The sequence below is a fragment of the Galendromus occidentalis genome, unplaced genomic scaffold (assembly GCF_000255335.2).
Source record: "Galendromus occidentalis unplaced genomic scaffold, Mocc_1.1 scf7180000075420, whole genome shotgun sequence".
In the NCBI taxonomy this organism is placed as follows: Eukaryota; Metazoa; Arthropoda; class Arachnida; order Mesostigmata; family Phytoseiidae; genus Galendromus; species Galendromus occidentalis.
The window spans coordinates 35,742-50,818 of record NW_003803410.1 but is presented as its reverse complement, the minus strand read 5'-3'; the positions used below and the strand labels follow the sequence as shown (position 1 = coordinate 50,818).

The window sequence follows — 15,077 nt, the reverse complement described above, 5'->3', positions numbered from 1 at the left end:
TATTGTTCGTGAAGTAGTCCGTCGAGTCAGGGAGCGACGGACGGAAGCGGAAACTCAAGTGCCAAACAGTGACAGTTTTCCGAGTTCGATCATGTGGACGAATTCCCGCAGCAGGAAACAGTCTCGCGGTCGTAGAGGCGGTCAGCGTGCCAAAGGTCTGTAGAAGAGATCGGTCATTCGTGATTGAATCGGGGAGCTCCCCATCTATCCAGTTCACAGAGCACATAGACTCAGTTTCAATTCGAGGTGCCTGGCCGGTCTCAGTCGAACGGCTGCTGTCTTTCGGCTCTCCCTCTCCGACACTCTGAAAAAGCATAAGTCGTCTCTATTCAGAAGAAGCTTCTGTTCGATTCGGATGTCAGCAGCGAGGGAGGGGTTCGAAATTACTGACTTACTCCGTTGGAGTCATTCCCGGAGAAAGCTAAGACCTGCTGGTGTTGGGTGGAAAGCGCGCGATCCCCGATCGTACGATGCCGGAAATCAGCTGTTCGCGTGAGCTGTCGGAGTATAAGAGGAATGCTGAGACGGGCTTCTGCTTGGAGCCTTTCATCGATTTCTTGCACGGGACGCTATGAAATGAATCCCGTCGGAGGCAATAGCCGATTACTCGTCATAAAGTCCTCCGATACTGACTGGATAGTCAGTTTTCATCCGTAAGAGAGTTATCCCCTGTTAGCAGGGTTCTCGAGCGAATCTGCCTAGTTTTCTTTCTCCCGGAGGGCTCAGAAGATTTCGTCTGCGTGAACGCAGCAGATGTCGCGGAGATGGAGCGACGGCCATCGATTTTTTGTGGGACAGCGGTAAGCGAATTCGAGACTATGAGTGGCCCTCTGATCCAAACAGAGCTCAGAGTATCGTGCTGTTTTGGCGCCTTCGCTCTTGCGTCTGGAGAGATAATTTTCGGACGGGAGGAATGGAATCAGATCGGAGCGAAAACTAGAAAGTGAAGCTCCCAATGACCGGTCGCGCCCTGTACTTCGAGAAAGACCGCAGCGGTGCAGACTACGGGATGCGATTTCCAGCGAGCAACGCTGAAACTCTGGTTCCTTCGACGTTTGTCTGAGGATTGCTGGTTTGAAGCTCCCCGAAGAGCTCAAATGTATCGGGCAACGAGGAGCGATCTTCTCTCAACTCGAGGTATCAGTGGCAGTTCTACAGCGAGGTTCCAATCCTCCGTTCTCGAATCCCCAAGCCTTCAGAATAAATGTCAAGATCGGTCTCCGGACGCTCTAGTGCTCAGTGTCCATCTTCCGTGTGGCTAGCTTTCCGTTTCGGGCTGTGTGAAGATGCGACGATTCATCGGAAAGCGCGTCGGATCGCTTCACCCTCCCGCAGGAGCCAGCGTGGCATGGAAGTGCTTGAGGCCTTTTGGCCCCATTTCTGCTCTTCTGCTACTTGCTTTCTCACCGCCTTTCGGAGCGGGTATCAGGCATGCACACTGTCACTTTCGGAAGTTCACGCACGATGCTGTGTTTCTAGCCGCCCGAGTGTACTCATGGAAGGACGGGTTTCCCAGCTCTGCCAGTGATCGACTTAAACTATTGGGTCGAGTATGACATGTGGAACTTCCTACACGAAGCTCGCAAAGCTTACTTAGGGGCATCTTATAACGGTACAGTCTCCCGGAGGGATTAATTTTGAGATCGCAGGGAGATACCCCGAATGATAAGAAGGTTCTGATACTTATCATTAGTGTTGTTCCGATGCGGCTTCGTAGACAAATCCTTATTCCAGCCGGAGCGTTGCGGAGTTAAATAAATTGTTTTCTCATTTTCGTGCGTTCAGGTTCTGACATCCGTTCGTCGATGAGTGGACACCCGGAGGAGACCGCAGATGAGATTCGTGCTGAAGAAAACGCTGAGCCCACTCGACACAAGGAACACACACCGGCCATCAAAGAGTCCAGCATGCTCGGCTTGGATGAGGATGATGATAACAGCAGCCCAGTGAGAGTTGTCGTAGACTCCTACGACGATGACGAGCCCACAGCGTGAGTTATTCGAGATATAGTATTTTGCTCCTCCCGAATTCGTTCTAGAGAAAGTTGAGCGAAAATATTCTTCTAGCTAACGATTTTATGCCGGCCATCGACAGAAACATGCTTTCGTGAAACCTCTTCGATCTGAGTAATCTGAATTCTCGGAGATTTTGAGTAGGTCTCTGGGAGCGGAAAAGACACGAATAACCATAACATCCGGTGCGATCGGTGGAGACTTACGCGATTCTTCCGTTGTCAGCATTTTGAACGCTATCATCACGCGCGATGATCAGATCACACGATGTCGAGAGCGTCTTCGTAGAGCTCATGGCTCGACGTTTTATCAATCACCATCACGCATCATACCGGAGATATTTCGGTCTCAATATACGAGTCGCGTCTAGCGCATAAAGGATACTGCTGTCAACGATTCCCTTCTTCTCGCCGAATTCCCTCCGGAAATGAACGATGGGACACCCGTACAAGTTCCACAAATTCTGTGACGAGTCCACGGAACGGGTCAGAAGAATCATACTTCCCAGCTCTCATGTTGCTATCGCTTCAAACTTCATCGCCCCCGAGAGTAGCTCGGATAATTAATAATTATCAGAAGATCACTTGATAATTATTAATTATCAATTGCCCATTCCGACGACAGCGGATTCGGATGTCGATTTTCGGTCGAGACTGTGACGAACCGGAGCTTTTATTCCCGGCACTCTCGCATGGAAGCGCTCGGTTCGGATGAGCTCGAAGTGCGCGATCCCTCGACGATGGCAGCTAGATCGTCCGTTGTCGAGAAGAATCGAAGCTCGTGATCGGGTATTTGAGCCATTGACAATTCATACTGCAGATACGCCCTCGGGATTCTGTGGAAGTGTTCCATCTACGAGGAGCCGAAACGGAAAAATGAAACGTCCGTAATCAGCGAAACCTGAGTCCAAGGCCAGGGAGACTGGTCGCCGACCGCCTAATTTTTACCGCGAGCATGACCTTGAACGTGGGAACCAAATTTGATCTGAGGATTTCTCACGCGATCGATTGATTCTCTCGACTCGAGCCTACGACCGTCCCGTGATCGGGAGAGATCGGGATCCCGCTCGCATCGGTCTTTACGGCGCTTATCGATCCTTCAACGATGTTCCCGAGCATCAGCTGCGGGATTTCCGTTGTATGACTGATTATATATATATGGACAACTTTCCAGTCTCTCAGCAAGACATATTTTGTTGCTGATTCCTGTGAAAATCATACATAAGACAAGTCGGGCCGCCCTCTTACCTGATGAGCTGCTTGCGTATTCGTTCTCTCTCCGGCCGTGAACGAACATGATCTTCAAATGACTGCGGCGATCTCTACTCCCGTACCCTTGTGAGCGGCGAGATGTGGTTTTTCTTGGTGCCGATCTTCCTTGTTTGACTAGCCATCGCATTCAGTATGTCGCTCCGGAAGTCCGTGCTCCGAAGAACCTTCCTCGATGGGTAAAGATCCGAAAAATTTGACGGGGAGATCTCGTACGGCTTCATCACGGAAACGTCAGCGATACCATGCGATTGACTTCGATGTCAACCGATTGAGCCCCTCTTCCCATCAGCGAGGACCTGTGATGATCTAATGTTACGAATTTCTCTTCCAGTGGCTCGAGTCGGGCCACCTTCACCCTGGACGGCAGCGATGACGAAGGAAACGCGACGGAAAGCTCTCTGCAGAATACACTGTCTGTGGACTCGATGCGTGTCAAGTTCACCGGGAGCTCGAAACGCCAATTCAGGTCAGTGAGGATCAGCCCATTGAAATGAAACCCCCGTGACGAAGTAGGAACTGTTGAGATGACCCACGTAGAGCGGTTCGCAGAGTTCTGATCCCACCGGCTAGGCCGACGAGCTGTGAGAGAAAAATGGTTAAGGACGGAAGTGCCCCCATACGGTCATCGTCATTCTCTGCAGCGTATTCAGAACATAGGGAGCGAAGATTTTCCAACGATCGTTCCGATTCCCATGTGGGTGCTTGGAAGGATCACCCCCTAGGCGGAATGATTCTGCCCGTGCAGCAAACGCTCCGGGAGACTGTGATTCTGAGCACAGAATCTCAAAGGCTTCGGTCCGCGCGAAAAATCGAGAGCTCCCCTCGAACTTCTTAGGGGTCCCATGCAGAATGGATCCGGGTATTTGATTTCCATCCCGACCGCAAGAATCGACAGGGGAAACCTGAGAAAACGAAAGACCGCCCCCTTTCTCCTGGTTTTGCCGCGTTCATATATTTCCTTTTGGGAGGGGGGGCGCGACTTGACGAACAACGACATCGGGTCAAAATCGTCTGAAAAACGAGCTTGCGGACTCGCCCGTGGAGCTTTGAGAGGGAGAAGATACCGCAAGTAAGGGAGACAAGCTCAAGAAGAAAAATAAACCAGAGGAGAGTCGGCCGAGTACTCGCTCGCGCGTGGTAGCGCGCTTTCCGATGGCAACCAACCGATTCGCGGAGAGGGGGAGACGACAGCCCGAGACGAGATAAAGACGTCTACTCAAAAGTCATGCATCTGCGTAGCATGCCATCCTGAAACTGCAGTTGGTTCTCGACTCTTAGAGCGCAAGCATGCGGCCCAAGTACGTCATCGACTTTAGAATACAGTGATCCGCAGAAGGACTTCTGTCCAGGAGAATCCCGTGTGAAGAGTTGCCGCCATCAACAGAGAGCAGCAGCCGCCACAGCAGCCGCAGCAGTACCACTCTCAGTCCTCTGCTTGGCAAAATCGATCAACTCGTGTTTTTTTGTTGACAGTGAAGGACGATTTCCGTCCTGTTCCGTAAGGATTGGACTTTCAGCTGATTGCTCGCTGGATAATCGGGTGCTCAGCGGCTGTTCAGAGATGCGAGCGCTCCTTTGCGCGAAACATGGCTTCGACGGACTCGGAACTCAGGGCGCTTTCCTCCTCTCTGGTCACACCACTTCTCTCCCGCGTTCTATTCATTGCCCTCTATCCTGTTGATTTGGAGTGTGACTCATGAGTGAAATTCCGCGCAAGTTCGGGTGGCTCCGCGCAGTGAATCGATTGCGATAACTGCGCCGATGAGTCGCTCGAAAGTCTGCTCAGACTTTTCTCGGAAGAGGCGTCGCGGAATAGTGTCGGTCGCCTTGCGCGGACCCTTCCGCTCATCCGAGCTCGATGCGTCTCCTGCTTTCTCTTTTGAGTCGATCTAAACCATTGCCACCAATCGACGGTCTCAAACTAAACTGCGACCGTCTCCGGTTCGTCTTATATCTCAAGTTCGGAATTCCGGTTCTAGATTTAGGAAGCCCGGTTTAGATTCGGATCCGTGTCTCCTTACGATTTGTGTGGTCCGCGATAATGAGGGATTCAGCTGCGAACGGATTTTTAGAGGAAAGAGAATCTTCCGCCCAGTCCGATTATCGTGCAGACTTCACGCTCAGCAGAAATGATTGGGTGCCGTAGATCGAGTACGTCGAGAAACAGGAAGGATTATTTCCTCTCGAGACTTTTGATAAATAATTGTTGCCTCCGACACTTTACAACCTCGCTAATACGCGACTCCTCTGTGCCTGACGAGAAACAGACCCAGCGGAGCCATGACAGGAATCGATGAAATATTCAGAATCGTAAAAGAATCGATACCCGAAAAGTGCGCCTTTCCGTGGAAGCTGTCCGGCTCTAAATATTTTTTTCCATTTCACAGACAATCCATGTCCGGCGTCCATCTCAGTCAAGATGCCGAAGCGAAAGGTTCGACTAAGGACTTCATTGTCGCGACACCCGAGGAGTTCGTTAGCCGTTTTGGAGGAACACACGTTATCAACAATATCTTGATAGCAAATAACGGAATCGCAGCAGTCAAATGCATGAGGTCGATACGAAGATGGTCGTACGAAATGTTCAATAATGACCGAGCGATCCGTTTCGTCGTGATGGTCACGCCAGAAGATCTGGCAGCCAACGCGGGTGAGTTTCTAGCTTCCTTTGTATACAACGTAGAACGACTTGCGGACGGAATGATTGAGCAAACGCTCCTTCGAGAGGCAACGATTCATTTTCCCCCATTGAGCGCCGAGGTTTACCACGCGAAGTCGTGTTGCGTTGTAACAACCTCAAAGGAAGGATACATGTTTAGGGAAATATTGATGCGCATATCTCGTGCCGTCGAGTCTCTCTTATCAAACGTCCTTGGCTATCAAGGATGCTCTGCTTTCTAAAAATAAGCGAACTACTCCAAAGACATCCACGGTCCCCGTGAGGGAGATTGGTTTCCTTTTTGAGCCTTCCCGAAGCAACTTGTCCACCGTCTCGATCTGACGTCATTGATATCTTAAATATTCCAGAATACATTAAATTGGCCGATCATTGCGTCCCTGTACCCGGAGGCTCTAACAACAACAACTATGCGAACGTGGACCTCATTCTCGACATTGCGAAACGGGTCGGCGCACAAGCGGTGTGGGCGGGTTGGGGTCACGCTTCGGAGAATCCGCGCCTGCCGGAGTTGCTTTCGAAAAACGGGATCGTTTTCATGGGACCCCCAGAGAAGGCCATGTGGGCTCTTGGTGACAAGATCGCTAGTAGCATCGTAGCGCAAACGGCTGATATACCAACTTTGCCGTGGAGCGGCGCCGAATTGAAAGCTGACTGGAACGGCAGCGACGCGAAGAAACTCCGAATAAAACCAGACCTCTACAAGAAAGGTTGCGTCGGTGAGTATCGTGCGGAGCTGTCCTCTCGAGCTTGTGCAAATCGTCGAGCTTTGATACTACTCGCGTGGGAACGCTAGCCCGAATCGAATACAAATAAGCTTTCTTTCACCAGGCTCTGTGGACTCCGGGCTCGAGGCAGCTCAGAAGATCGGCTTCCCAGTCATGATCAAAGCCTCGGAAGGCGGCGGTGGCAAGGGGATTCGGAAATGTGAACGCGTCGAGGATTTCCCCTCGTGTTTCCGTCAGGTACAATCGGAAGTTCCGGGCTCCCCGATCTTCATCATGAAGCTCGCTGTCAACTCAAGGCATCTGGAAGTTCAGTTGTTGGCCGACAACTACGGAAATGCGATTTCACTCTTTGGGCGAGATTGTTCCATCCAGAGAAGGCATCAGAAGATCATTGAGGAAGCTCCGTGCGTCATCGCAGACCACATGGTATTCGACCAGATGGAAAAAGCCGCCGTTCGATTGGCTAAAATGGTCGGCTACGTATCGGCCGGAACCGTTGAATACCTCTACAACGAGGACGGGAACTTCTATTTCCTGGAGTTGAATCCTCGACTCCAGGTAGAGCATCCTTGCACTGAGATGATCAGTGATGTCAATCTCCCCGCGTGCCAAATGCAAATTGCAATGGGGGTGCCCCTCTCCCGGATAAAAGATATCCGCTTGCTGTACGGCGAGAGCCCTTACGGTTCCAACTTGATCGACTTCGATCACCCTTACCACAAACCTCCGCCGTGGGGCCACGTGATCGCCGCAAGGATAACATCCGAGAATCCTGATGAAGGTTTCAAGCCGTCGGCGGGCGGTCTGCAAGAGCTCAACTTCCGGAGCAACAAGAACGTTTGGGGCTACTTTTCGGTGGGGGCGTCCGGAGGACTCCATGAATTCGCAGATTCCCAGTTCGGTCATTGCTTCTCGTGGGGAGAGGATCGCGAAGAAGCTCGAGAGTGAGTCGTCTAAATTATTTCTGATACCTTTATTCATTCGTAACCTCAACTCAGTGTGCTTGTGGCGTGTTCCGGAAGTGATTTCCTCGGACCTGCTCCTCTGGCGCTCCAGAAACAGTCGCGAAGTTCATAGCTCATTGATGTGAAACTTTTTCCAGGAATCTCGTAATCGCTCTCAAGGAACTGTCGATCAGAGGAGATTTTAGAACAACAGTCGAGTACTTGATCACCCTGCTTGAGACGCAAGCTTTCCGGGAGAACACGTTCGATACCGGGTGGTTGGATCAACTGATCGCTGAGCAAGTGAAGTCCGAGAAGCCGGACATCATGCTGTCCGTGACCAGCGGCGCCCTACACGTCGCTTACAAGACGATACGCGAAAATTTCTCGGGATTCCAGGCGGCTCTGGAAAAAGGTCAAATACTGCCGATGTCAACGCTCAACAACACCTACGCCGTGGAGCTTGTAGCCGACGGTGTGAAATACTCGGTGGAAGTCTCGCAAAGCGGGCCGAACACCTACTTTCTGGTCATGAACGGAACCCACAGGGAGCTCGAAGCTCACCAACTCTCCGACGACCGGCTCCTGATCAGCATCGACGGGTCGTCGTACACTACCTACATGAAAGAGGAAGTCGATCGTTATCGGGTAGTTATCGGCAACCAGACATGTGTTTTCGAGAAGGAGAAGGATCCCTCGGTGCTGAGATCGCCATCGACGGGAAAACTGCTCCAGTTCCTGGTAGAAGACGGCAGCCACGTTCTCGCCGGTCAGCCCTACGCCGAGATCGAGGTGATGAAGATGGTCATGACGTTGACTGTTGAAGAAACCGGCACAGTGTTCATCATGAAGAGACCCGGCGCAGTGCTTGAAGCCGGCGCTGAACTGGCGCGACTCGAATTGGATGATCCGACCCGGGTGAACAAGGCTCAGCCCTACTCCAAGGGCTTCCCAGCGATCAAATCGGAGCGTCATAAATACGATAAGCTCAATCAACAGTTCGCAAGCGCCAAATGCGACCTGGAGAATATCCTCGACGGCTACGTCATACCCGAACCGTATCTGTCGCAGCGAGTGGAGAGGTCGCTCGAGATCTTCATGCGGACCCTACGTGATCCACAGTTGCCTCTCATGGAGCTCAAGGATATCATATCTTCGATATCGGGCCGGATTCCCCCACAAGTGGAGTCCAACATACGGGATCTGATGGAAGGTTACGACAAGAACATAACATCTGTTATGGCTCAGTTCCCTTCGCAAGGCATCGCTTCGGCGATTGACGGACATGCTGCCACGCTCCAGAAACGAAGCGATAGGGACGTTTTCTTCTTGAGAACGCAGGGCATAGTCCAGCTCGTACAGAGGTGAGTTCTGCGCCGCCTCGGATGTTTTCTCCTTGATCTCGTTCGCTTAGGTCTTTTTGCATTATTTCCATTTTTTATCCTCAGGTACCGGAACGGGATCGGCGGGCGAATGAAGCTCGTGCTGCAGGAGCTCCTGTGGAAGTACTTGAGCGTGGAGATCGATTTCCAGAATGGACAGTACGATAAGTGTGTCGCCATGCTCCGGGAAAAACACAAGGACTCCACCAAGACCATCGTCGACAAGATCTTCTCCCACTACAACGTGAACAAGAAAAACTATCTCATGATCAAACTCATCGACCATCTTTGCGGACACGAGCCCAGGCTCACAGACGAGCTCAGTGCGACGCTGAACGAGCTCACTACGCTGAGCAAGCAGGATAACGCGAGGGTCGCTCTGCGCGCTCGTCAAGTACTTATAGCGACCCACCAGCCCAGTTACGATAAGCGGCACAATCAGATGGAATCGATCTTCCTTTCTGCCATCGACATGTACGGACACGACTTTCGTCCCGAAATCGTCCAGAAACTCATCATGTCCGAAACATCGATCTTCGACGTCCTCCAGGACTTCTTCTATCACTCAAATCACATAGTGAGGAAGACGGCTCTCGAGATTTATATCCGACGAGCCTACATCTCGTACAATTTGACCGGGCTGGAACATCTAGAATTGCGGAGCGGGGTCCGCGCAGCCCAGTACCAGTTTCTGCTGCCCAGCTCTCATCCGAATCGGTAAGTAAGGAACCCTTCTACGTGAATTGTACGTACTACTTAAGTGGAGAGCAAATGCAACAAGAAACTCTGATCCTCCTCGCTACGAGCTTAGACTCTTGGAGAAGTCGACCAGGGGAGCGCTTGAGAATTCCAAGAAGTCGCTGAGCGTTCGAGGGAGAATACGTCGAGAAGCCCTTGAAAGATCGATGCGGGAGTACAGAGCGGGGCTAACACGAGTTCGTTCACTCAAATACGAGTACGTCGCAACTAACATTCGTATACCTGTATTTCACATTCACCACTAGGCGGGCAGACCCGCTCCAAATAACAAAGCGGTAAGTGCTTCGAAGAGTCTGTCGACTTCTGCATCGGAGCCTGCTGCCAATCCTGCTCATTCGGTTCGCTCGCACATAGTTTTCGGTTCGTGTCCGACACCTCCGGCTACGGAGACCATTGACATTCGGAGCGGTTATGAATTGGTGAATTTCCCCGTCATAGTCTCGCCGTGGGGACGCGTGGCTAGCGTTTTACTTGGTTCCCCAGTGCATGCCCGCAAATGATGCTGAGTTTCCGCCTGCGGAATCGAACCCGCGTGGTAGAATCAATCGAATCGGAGTCGATCGACCCCGGAGGTTCGAGGGTCGGACTTTCCGGTGCCTTCTCTCCTGTAGGTCGTCTTCTAGATCAGGGAGCGAATAGAATCGATTTTCCTATTTCCTCTTCATTTACAGACTGGCCAACCTATCGGAACAGGAGGACAAGGGCACGTGGGAGGAGGCGCCCTCGCGAGATTTTGATTCCCAAAGAGTTGGAGTCATGGCAGTATTCAACACGTTCGACCAGTTCCTGGGCGAGTTCCACAACACTCTCGATCTGCTGAATTGGACATCCACGACAGAGAACAATGGAGGTGAGTGAGCTCGGGAAATCGCGACGAAGGAGCAGATTGCGCTCCGGATTGGGATTCCATGTCTTATCAGCTGAATCGTATGCGAGGTCCATGCGATGCCCTCGACGGAATCCGCTGGAACAGCATGCATGAGATGCCGATTGTCAATATTCTATGACAATCTGCGTACACGATAGTATTGGTATTCGAGAACGAGTTATGACACTCGAGTTTAAGAAGACGAATTGTGTTTTACAGCTCGCGAACGGAGCTCGGGCTCGGTTTGTGAGAGCGGAGAACCGATAGAAAAAGAATCCGAGCCAATGAACATCGTGTCCGTCGCGGTCAGGTACGAAGGCGAACCCGAATCCGACCTCAGGGAGAAGTTCTACAGGTTCTGCCAAGAACGTCGCGATGAGTTGAAGGATCGACGGATACGGCGCATAACTTTCCTCGTGCTGCAGAAGGGGAAATTCCCTCAGTACTACACGTTCAGGTAAGACGAAACCTCTCACTCGCTCCTGGGGGCGAGGGGGATCCGATCGAATCATCTTGGCTTGTCGGCCTTGGTCGGACCTACCAGATACTCAAGGTGCTCTACCTTACAGACATCGTGACGAATTCCGGGAAGATGCGATCTATCGCCATCTGGAACCGGCGCTTGCTTTCCAATTGGAAATCAACCGCTTGAGAAACTACGACCTCGAGGCTATCGCCACGGCCGCCCTGAAAATGCACCTTTATATGGGCAAAGCCAAAGTCCCTGAGGGGCAAGCCGTGACCGACTACCGCTTCTTCATCCGAGCAATCATTCGACATTCGGACCTCATAACGAAAGAGGCTTCGTACGAATACATGCAGAACGAAGGAGAACGGCTCCTGCTCGAAGCCATGGATGAGCTCGAAGTTGCGTTCACGCATCCGGACGCCAAGAAATCCGACTGCAACCACATCTTCCTGAACTTCTTACCGAAAGTCACTATGGATCCAATGAAAATCGCCGAGAACGTACGTTCCATGGTCCTGCGGTACGGTCCTAGACTTTGGAAACTTCGCGTTCTTCACGCCGAAGTGAAAATGGTCATCCGTCTGCCTGGATCCGGTGGAAAGTGCATTCCCGTGAGACTTTTTTTGGTCAATGACAGCGGTTACTTTCTCGACATCTACGTGTATAAAGAAGTCGTCGACCCCAAGATGGGCATCATGCGTTTCGAAGCATGGCCTGGCAGCAAACAAGGTCCTTTCAACGGTCTGCCGATTTCCGCACCATACGTCACTAAAGACTACCTACAACACAAACGTTTCCAAGCACAATCTAACGGCACAACGTACGTGTACGATTTTCCCGACATGTTCAGACAAGCACTACACGGACAGTGGGAGGACCACATTGACCTGCATCCCGAATTGGAGGTCCCGAATATTTTTGTTGAAGCTGTAGAGTTGGTGTTGGACAGCGAGAACGAGCTCGTCGAGATGAAGAGGCTGCCTGGGGAGAACGATGTCGGAATGGTAGCCTGGCGAATGCGTCTCTACACTCCTGAGTATCCGGAAGGCCGAGACGTGATCGTTATCGCAAACGATATCACCTACAACTTGGGAACCTTCGGACCCCAGGAAGACATCCTCTTCTTTAAGGCGTCAGAACGCGCTCGGCACTTGAACATTCCACGCTTGTACATTTCTGCCAACTCGGGAGCTCGGATCGGGCTCGCGGAGGAAATGAAGGAGCTCATCGAGCTCGCCTGGATTGACGCCGAGGATCCCGATAAGGGCTTCAAGTATTTGTACCTGACGCCAGAGAGTTACAAAAAGGTAGAGAGACAGAAGAAATCCACGCAGCTCAGAATTCGAATCCCTCGTTCATGGTGTCGTTCACGGGAATCCCGAAATCGTTCCGAAATCAATGACTGATTATTCATTATTATTATCCTCACAGGTATCCGCCCTTAACTCGGTCAATACAGAACTGATCGAGGACGATGGTGAATCGCGGTACAAGATCACGAATGTCATCGGCAAAGAGGACGGTATCGGCGTTGAGAATCTCAGCTACGCAGGGATGATAGCCGGAGAAACGTCCCGGGCCTACGACGACATTGTCACTATCTCTTTAGTCACCTGCAGAGGTATCGGTATCGGTGCATACCTCGTCCGACTAGGCCAACGGACAATCCAGCTTGAATCGTCACACATCATTCTGACCGGCGCGGGCGCTCTGAACAAGCTCCTCGGACGAGAAGTATATACATCGAACAACCAGCTCGGTGGAATCCAAATCATGTACGAGAACGGCGTGTCGCACGTAACGGTTTCCGACGACCTCGAGGGTTGCCGTACGATGCTGAGATGGCTGTCGTACATGCCGAAGTCGAAGGGTAGCGAGCTGCCGATCATGGAAAGCATCGATCCCTACGACAGAGAAGTCGTTTTCACCCCTACCAAGACCCCATATGATCCTCGCTGGTTGCTCGCGGGTCGAGAGAGCCCTAACCTTCAGGGCTTCTGGGAGGATGGATTCTTCGATCGAGGTATGTAAGCCGCTTGTGCAGCGGACATCGAGGACCCTGATCGACATCCCTGCTGAGAATGAAGCCGAACACGAGTTAAAGGTCTTTCGTTGAAATTGCAGGCAGTTTCTCGGAAATCATGGCAAATTGGGCGAAGACCGTTGTGACCGGGAGGGCCCGCCTCGGAGGCATCCCTGTCGGAGTGATTGCCGTCGAGACCCGCACAGTCGAGATAGCTTACCCGGCAGATCCGGCGAATCTCGACTCGGAGGCGAAGATCATTTCACAAGCCGGACAGGTGTGGTTCCCGGATTCGGCGTACAAGACCGCTCAGGCCATAAATGATTTCAACCACGAGGGTCTGCCTCTCATCATATTTGCCAACTGGCGTGGATTCTCCGGCGGCATGAAAGACATGTACGACCAGGTTCTGAAATTCGGAGCCTTCATCGTTGATGCGCTCCGAAAATACAAACAGCCTGTGCTGGTGTACATCCCTCCGTTCGGTGAGCTCCGAGGTGGGGCGTGGGCTGTTGTGGATGCCACGATCAATCCATGCCACATGGAGATGTATGCGGATCCTGAATCTCGCGGAGGTGTCCTGGAACCTGAGGGCACGGTAGAAATTCGTTTCCGGAAGAAGGATCGCGTCAAGATGATGCACCGCATCGACACACAATGCTGCGAGCTGCTCCAGAAAATTGCTTCATCCGAGGGCGAGGAACGCGCCTCATTCGAAAAACAACTGCGCGTGCGGGAGGAGCAGTTGGACCCGATATACCTTCAGGCGGCGTTGACTTACGCCGATCTCCACGATACCCCCGTCCGGATGATGGAGAAAAACGTCATTCGAGACATCGTGCAGTGGTCCAAATCTCGACAAGTGTTCTACTGGCGAATGAGGCGTCTGCTTCTACAGGATGAAATGAAAAAAGCGATCCTGTCGGCGAAGGTGCACCTGAAAGAAGCCGAACTCGAATCCACGTTCAGACGCTGGTTCTTGGAGTCTCAGGGCGCAGTGAACAACTACTTGTGGGACAATGACGAGGTTGTCACGAAGTGGCTCCTCGAACAGTTATACCCCACGGATCAGAATTCGAGCCTCGTCCTTGACAACATACAAAGCATAAAGAACGACGGCGTGCTGCCCGATCTGAAGAAGCTCGTTGACGCCAACCCTCAGAAGCTGATGGAATGCACCGCTTACATGATGAGCCGATTGAAGGTTCAAGAAGCCCTTGATCTGATATCCGCTTTCAACAAGAAGCTGGCCGCCAGTGAAAGCAGCTCCGGCGATGACAGTCCGACAGAAACATAATATATTTTACTCTAGGTACCAAATTATAAGCCCCGACAGAGAGTAATACACTATTTTTGATGGTTCATAAGAGGTTTCCGCCACGCAATACGACAGATTGTATCATACTTGACAAGGGACCATTTACAGGGGAGAGACCTTCGTAATGAACCACCCATGTTAAAAAGTTCGTCGAAGCTATAATGAAACCCAATGTTTTTTTGTGTAGAAAGGCTTTTTCTTATCACTTGTAGTTTTCGGGCTCCAGCGCTCTGGGACCGAGGTCGATCGCGAACATCAATTTGAATAAGCCGTCGAATTTCGATGCTATTCCCATATGCGCGTCCCTTAATTCGATTGCTCTCTTTGGACTTGTCTCCGTTTGGAAGCATTGAAGGGTATTCTAGTTCTCGACATGGCAGTAACGGGACACTCGGTGACTCCAAAGTCGGAGTTCATGATCAAGGAGACAAGGGTTTGAGGCTGAGTTATCAGAATCAATGCCTAGTACGGCTGTTTGAGGTCAGGAAATCGAGGTTGCGTAGAAGCTTCTCCGGAAGTTCCAATCCGCACACCATTCCCCGCGGTCGGACAATTTCAATTTCGGATCGTGTTCGGGGCGCGAGGAGAAAAACTTTCTCCATGCACCTGCACGCTGTCGATATTCA

At 51.6% G+C, this 15,077-nt stretch overlaps 1 protein-coding gene across 1 annotated transcript; it reads left to right on the top strand.

Moving 5' to 3' along the window:
- The first annotated feature begins 1,925 nt into the window (after window positions 1-1,925).
- Window positions 1,926-14,637, top strand: LOC100909044 (acetyl-CoA carboxylase). The gene is made up of 13 exons (XM_029113290.1): window positions 1,926-1,981; window positions 3,573-3,749; window positions 5,671-5,933; window positions 6,311-6,679; window positions 6,792-7,632; window positions 7,791-8,996; window positions 9,081-9,731; window positions 10,019-10,048; window positions 10,445-10,623; window positions 10,861-11,098; window positions 11,211-12,417; window positions 12,542-13,133; window positions 13,235-14,637. Exons 2-13 carry the CDS (start codon window positions 3,709-3,711, stop codon window positions 14,428-14,430), a joined length of 6,813 nt encoding a protein of 2,270 aa, XP_028969123.1. The 5' UTR covers window positions 1,926-1,981; window positions 3,573-3,708; the 3' UTR covers window positions 14,431-14,637.
- Window positions 14,638-15,077: the final 440 nt, after the last annotated feature.

Excerpts from the sequence above, each read along its gene's own strand:
- LOC100909044 (XM_029113290.1), top strand. The coding sequence starts at position 3,709 with ATGCGTGTCAAGTTCACCGGGAGCTCGAAACGCCAATTCAG. Across the intron at positions 5,934-6,310 it reads AGATCTGGCAGCCAACGCGG|AATACATTAAATTGGCCGAT; the intron begins GTGAGTTTCTAG and ends TAAATATTCCAG. Across the intron at positions 7,633-7,790 it reads GATCGCGAAGAAGCTCGAGA|GAATCTCGTAATCGCTCTCA; the intron begins GTGAGTCGTCTA and ends AACTTTTTCCAG.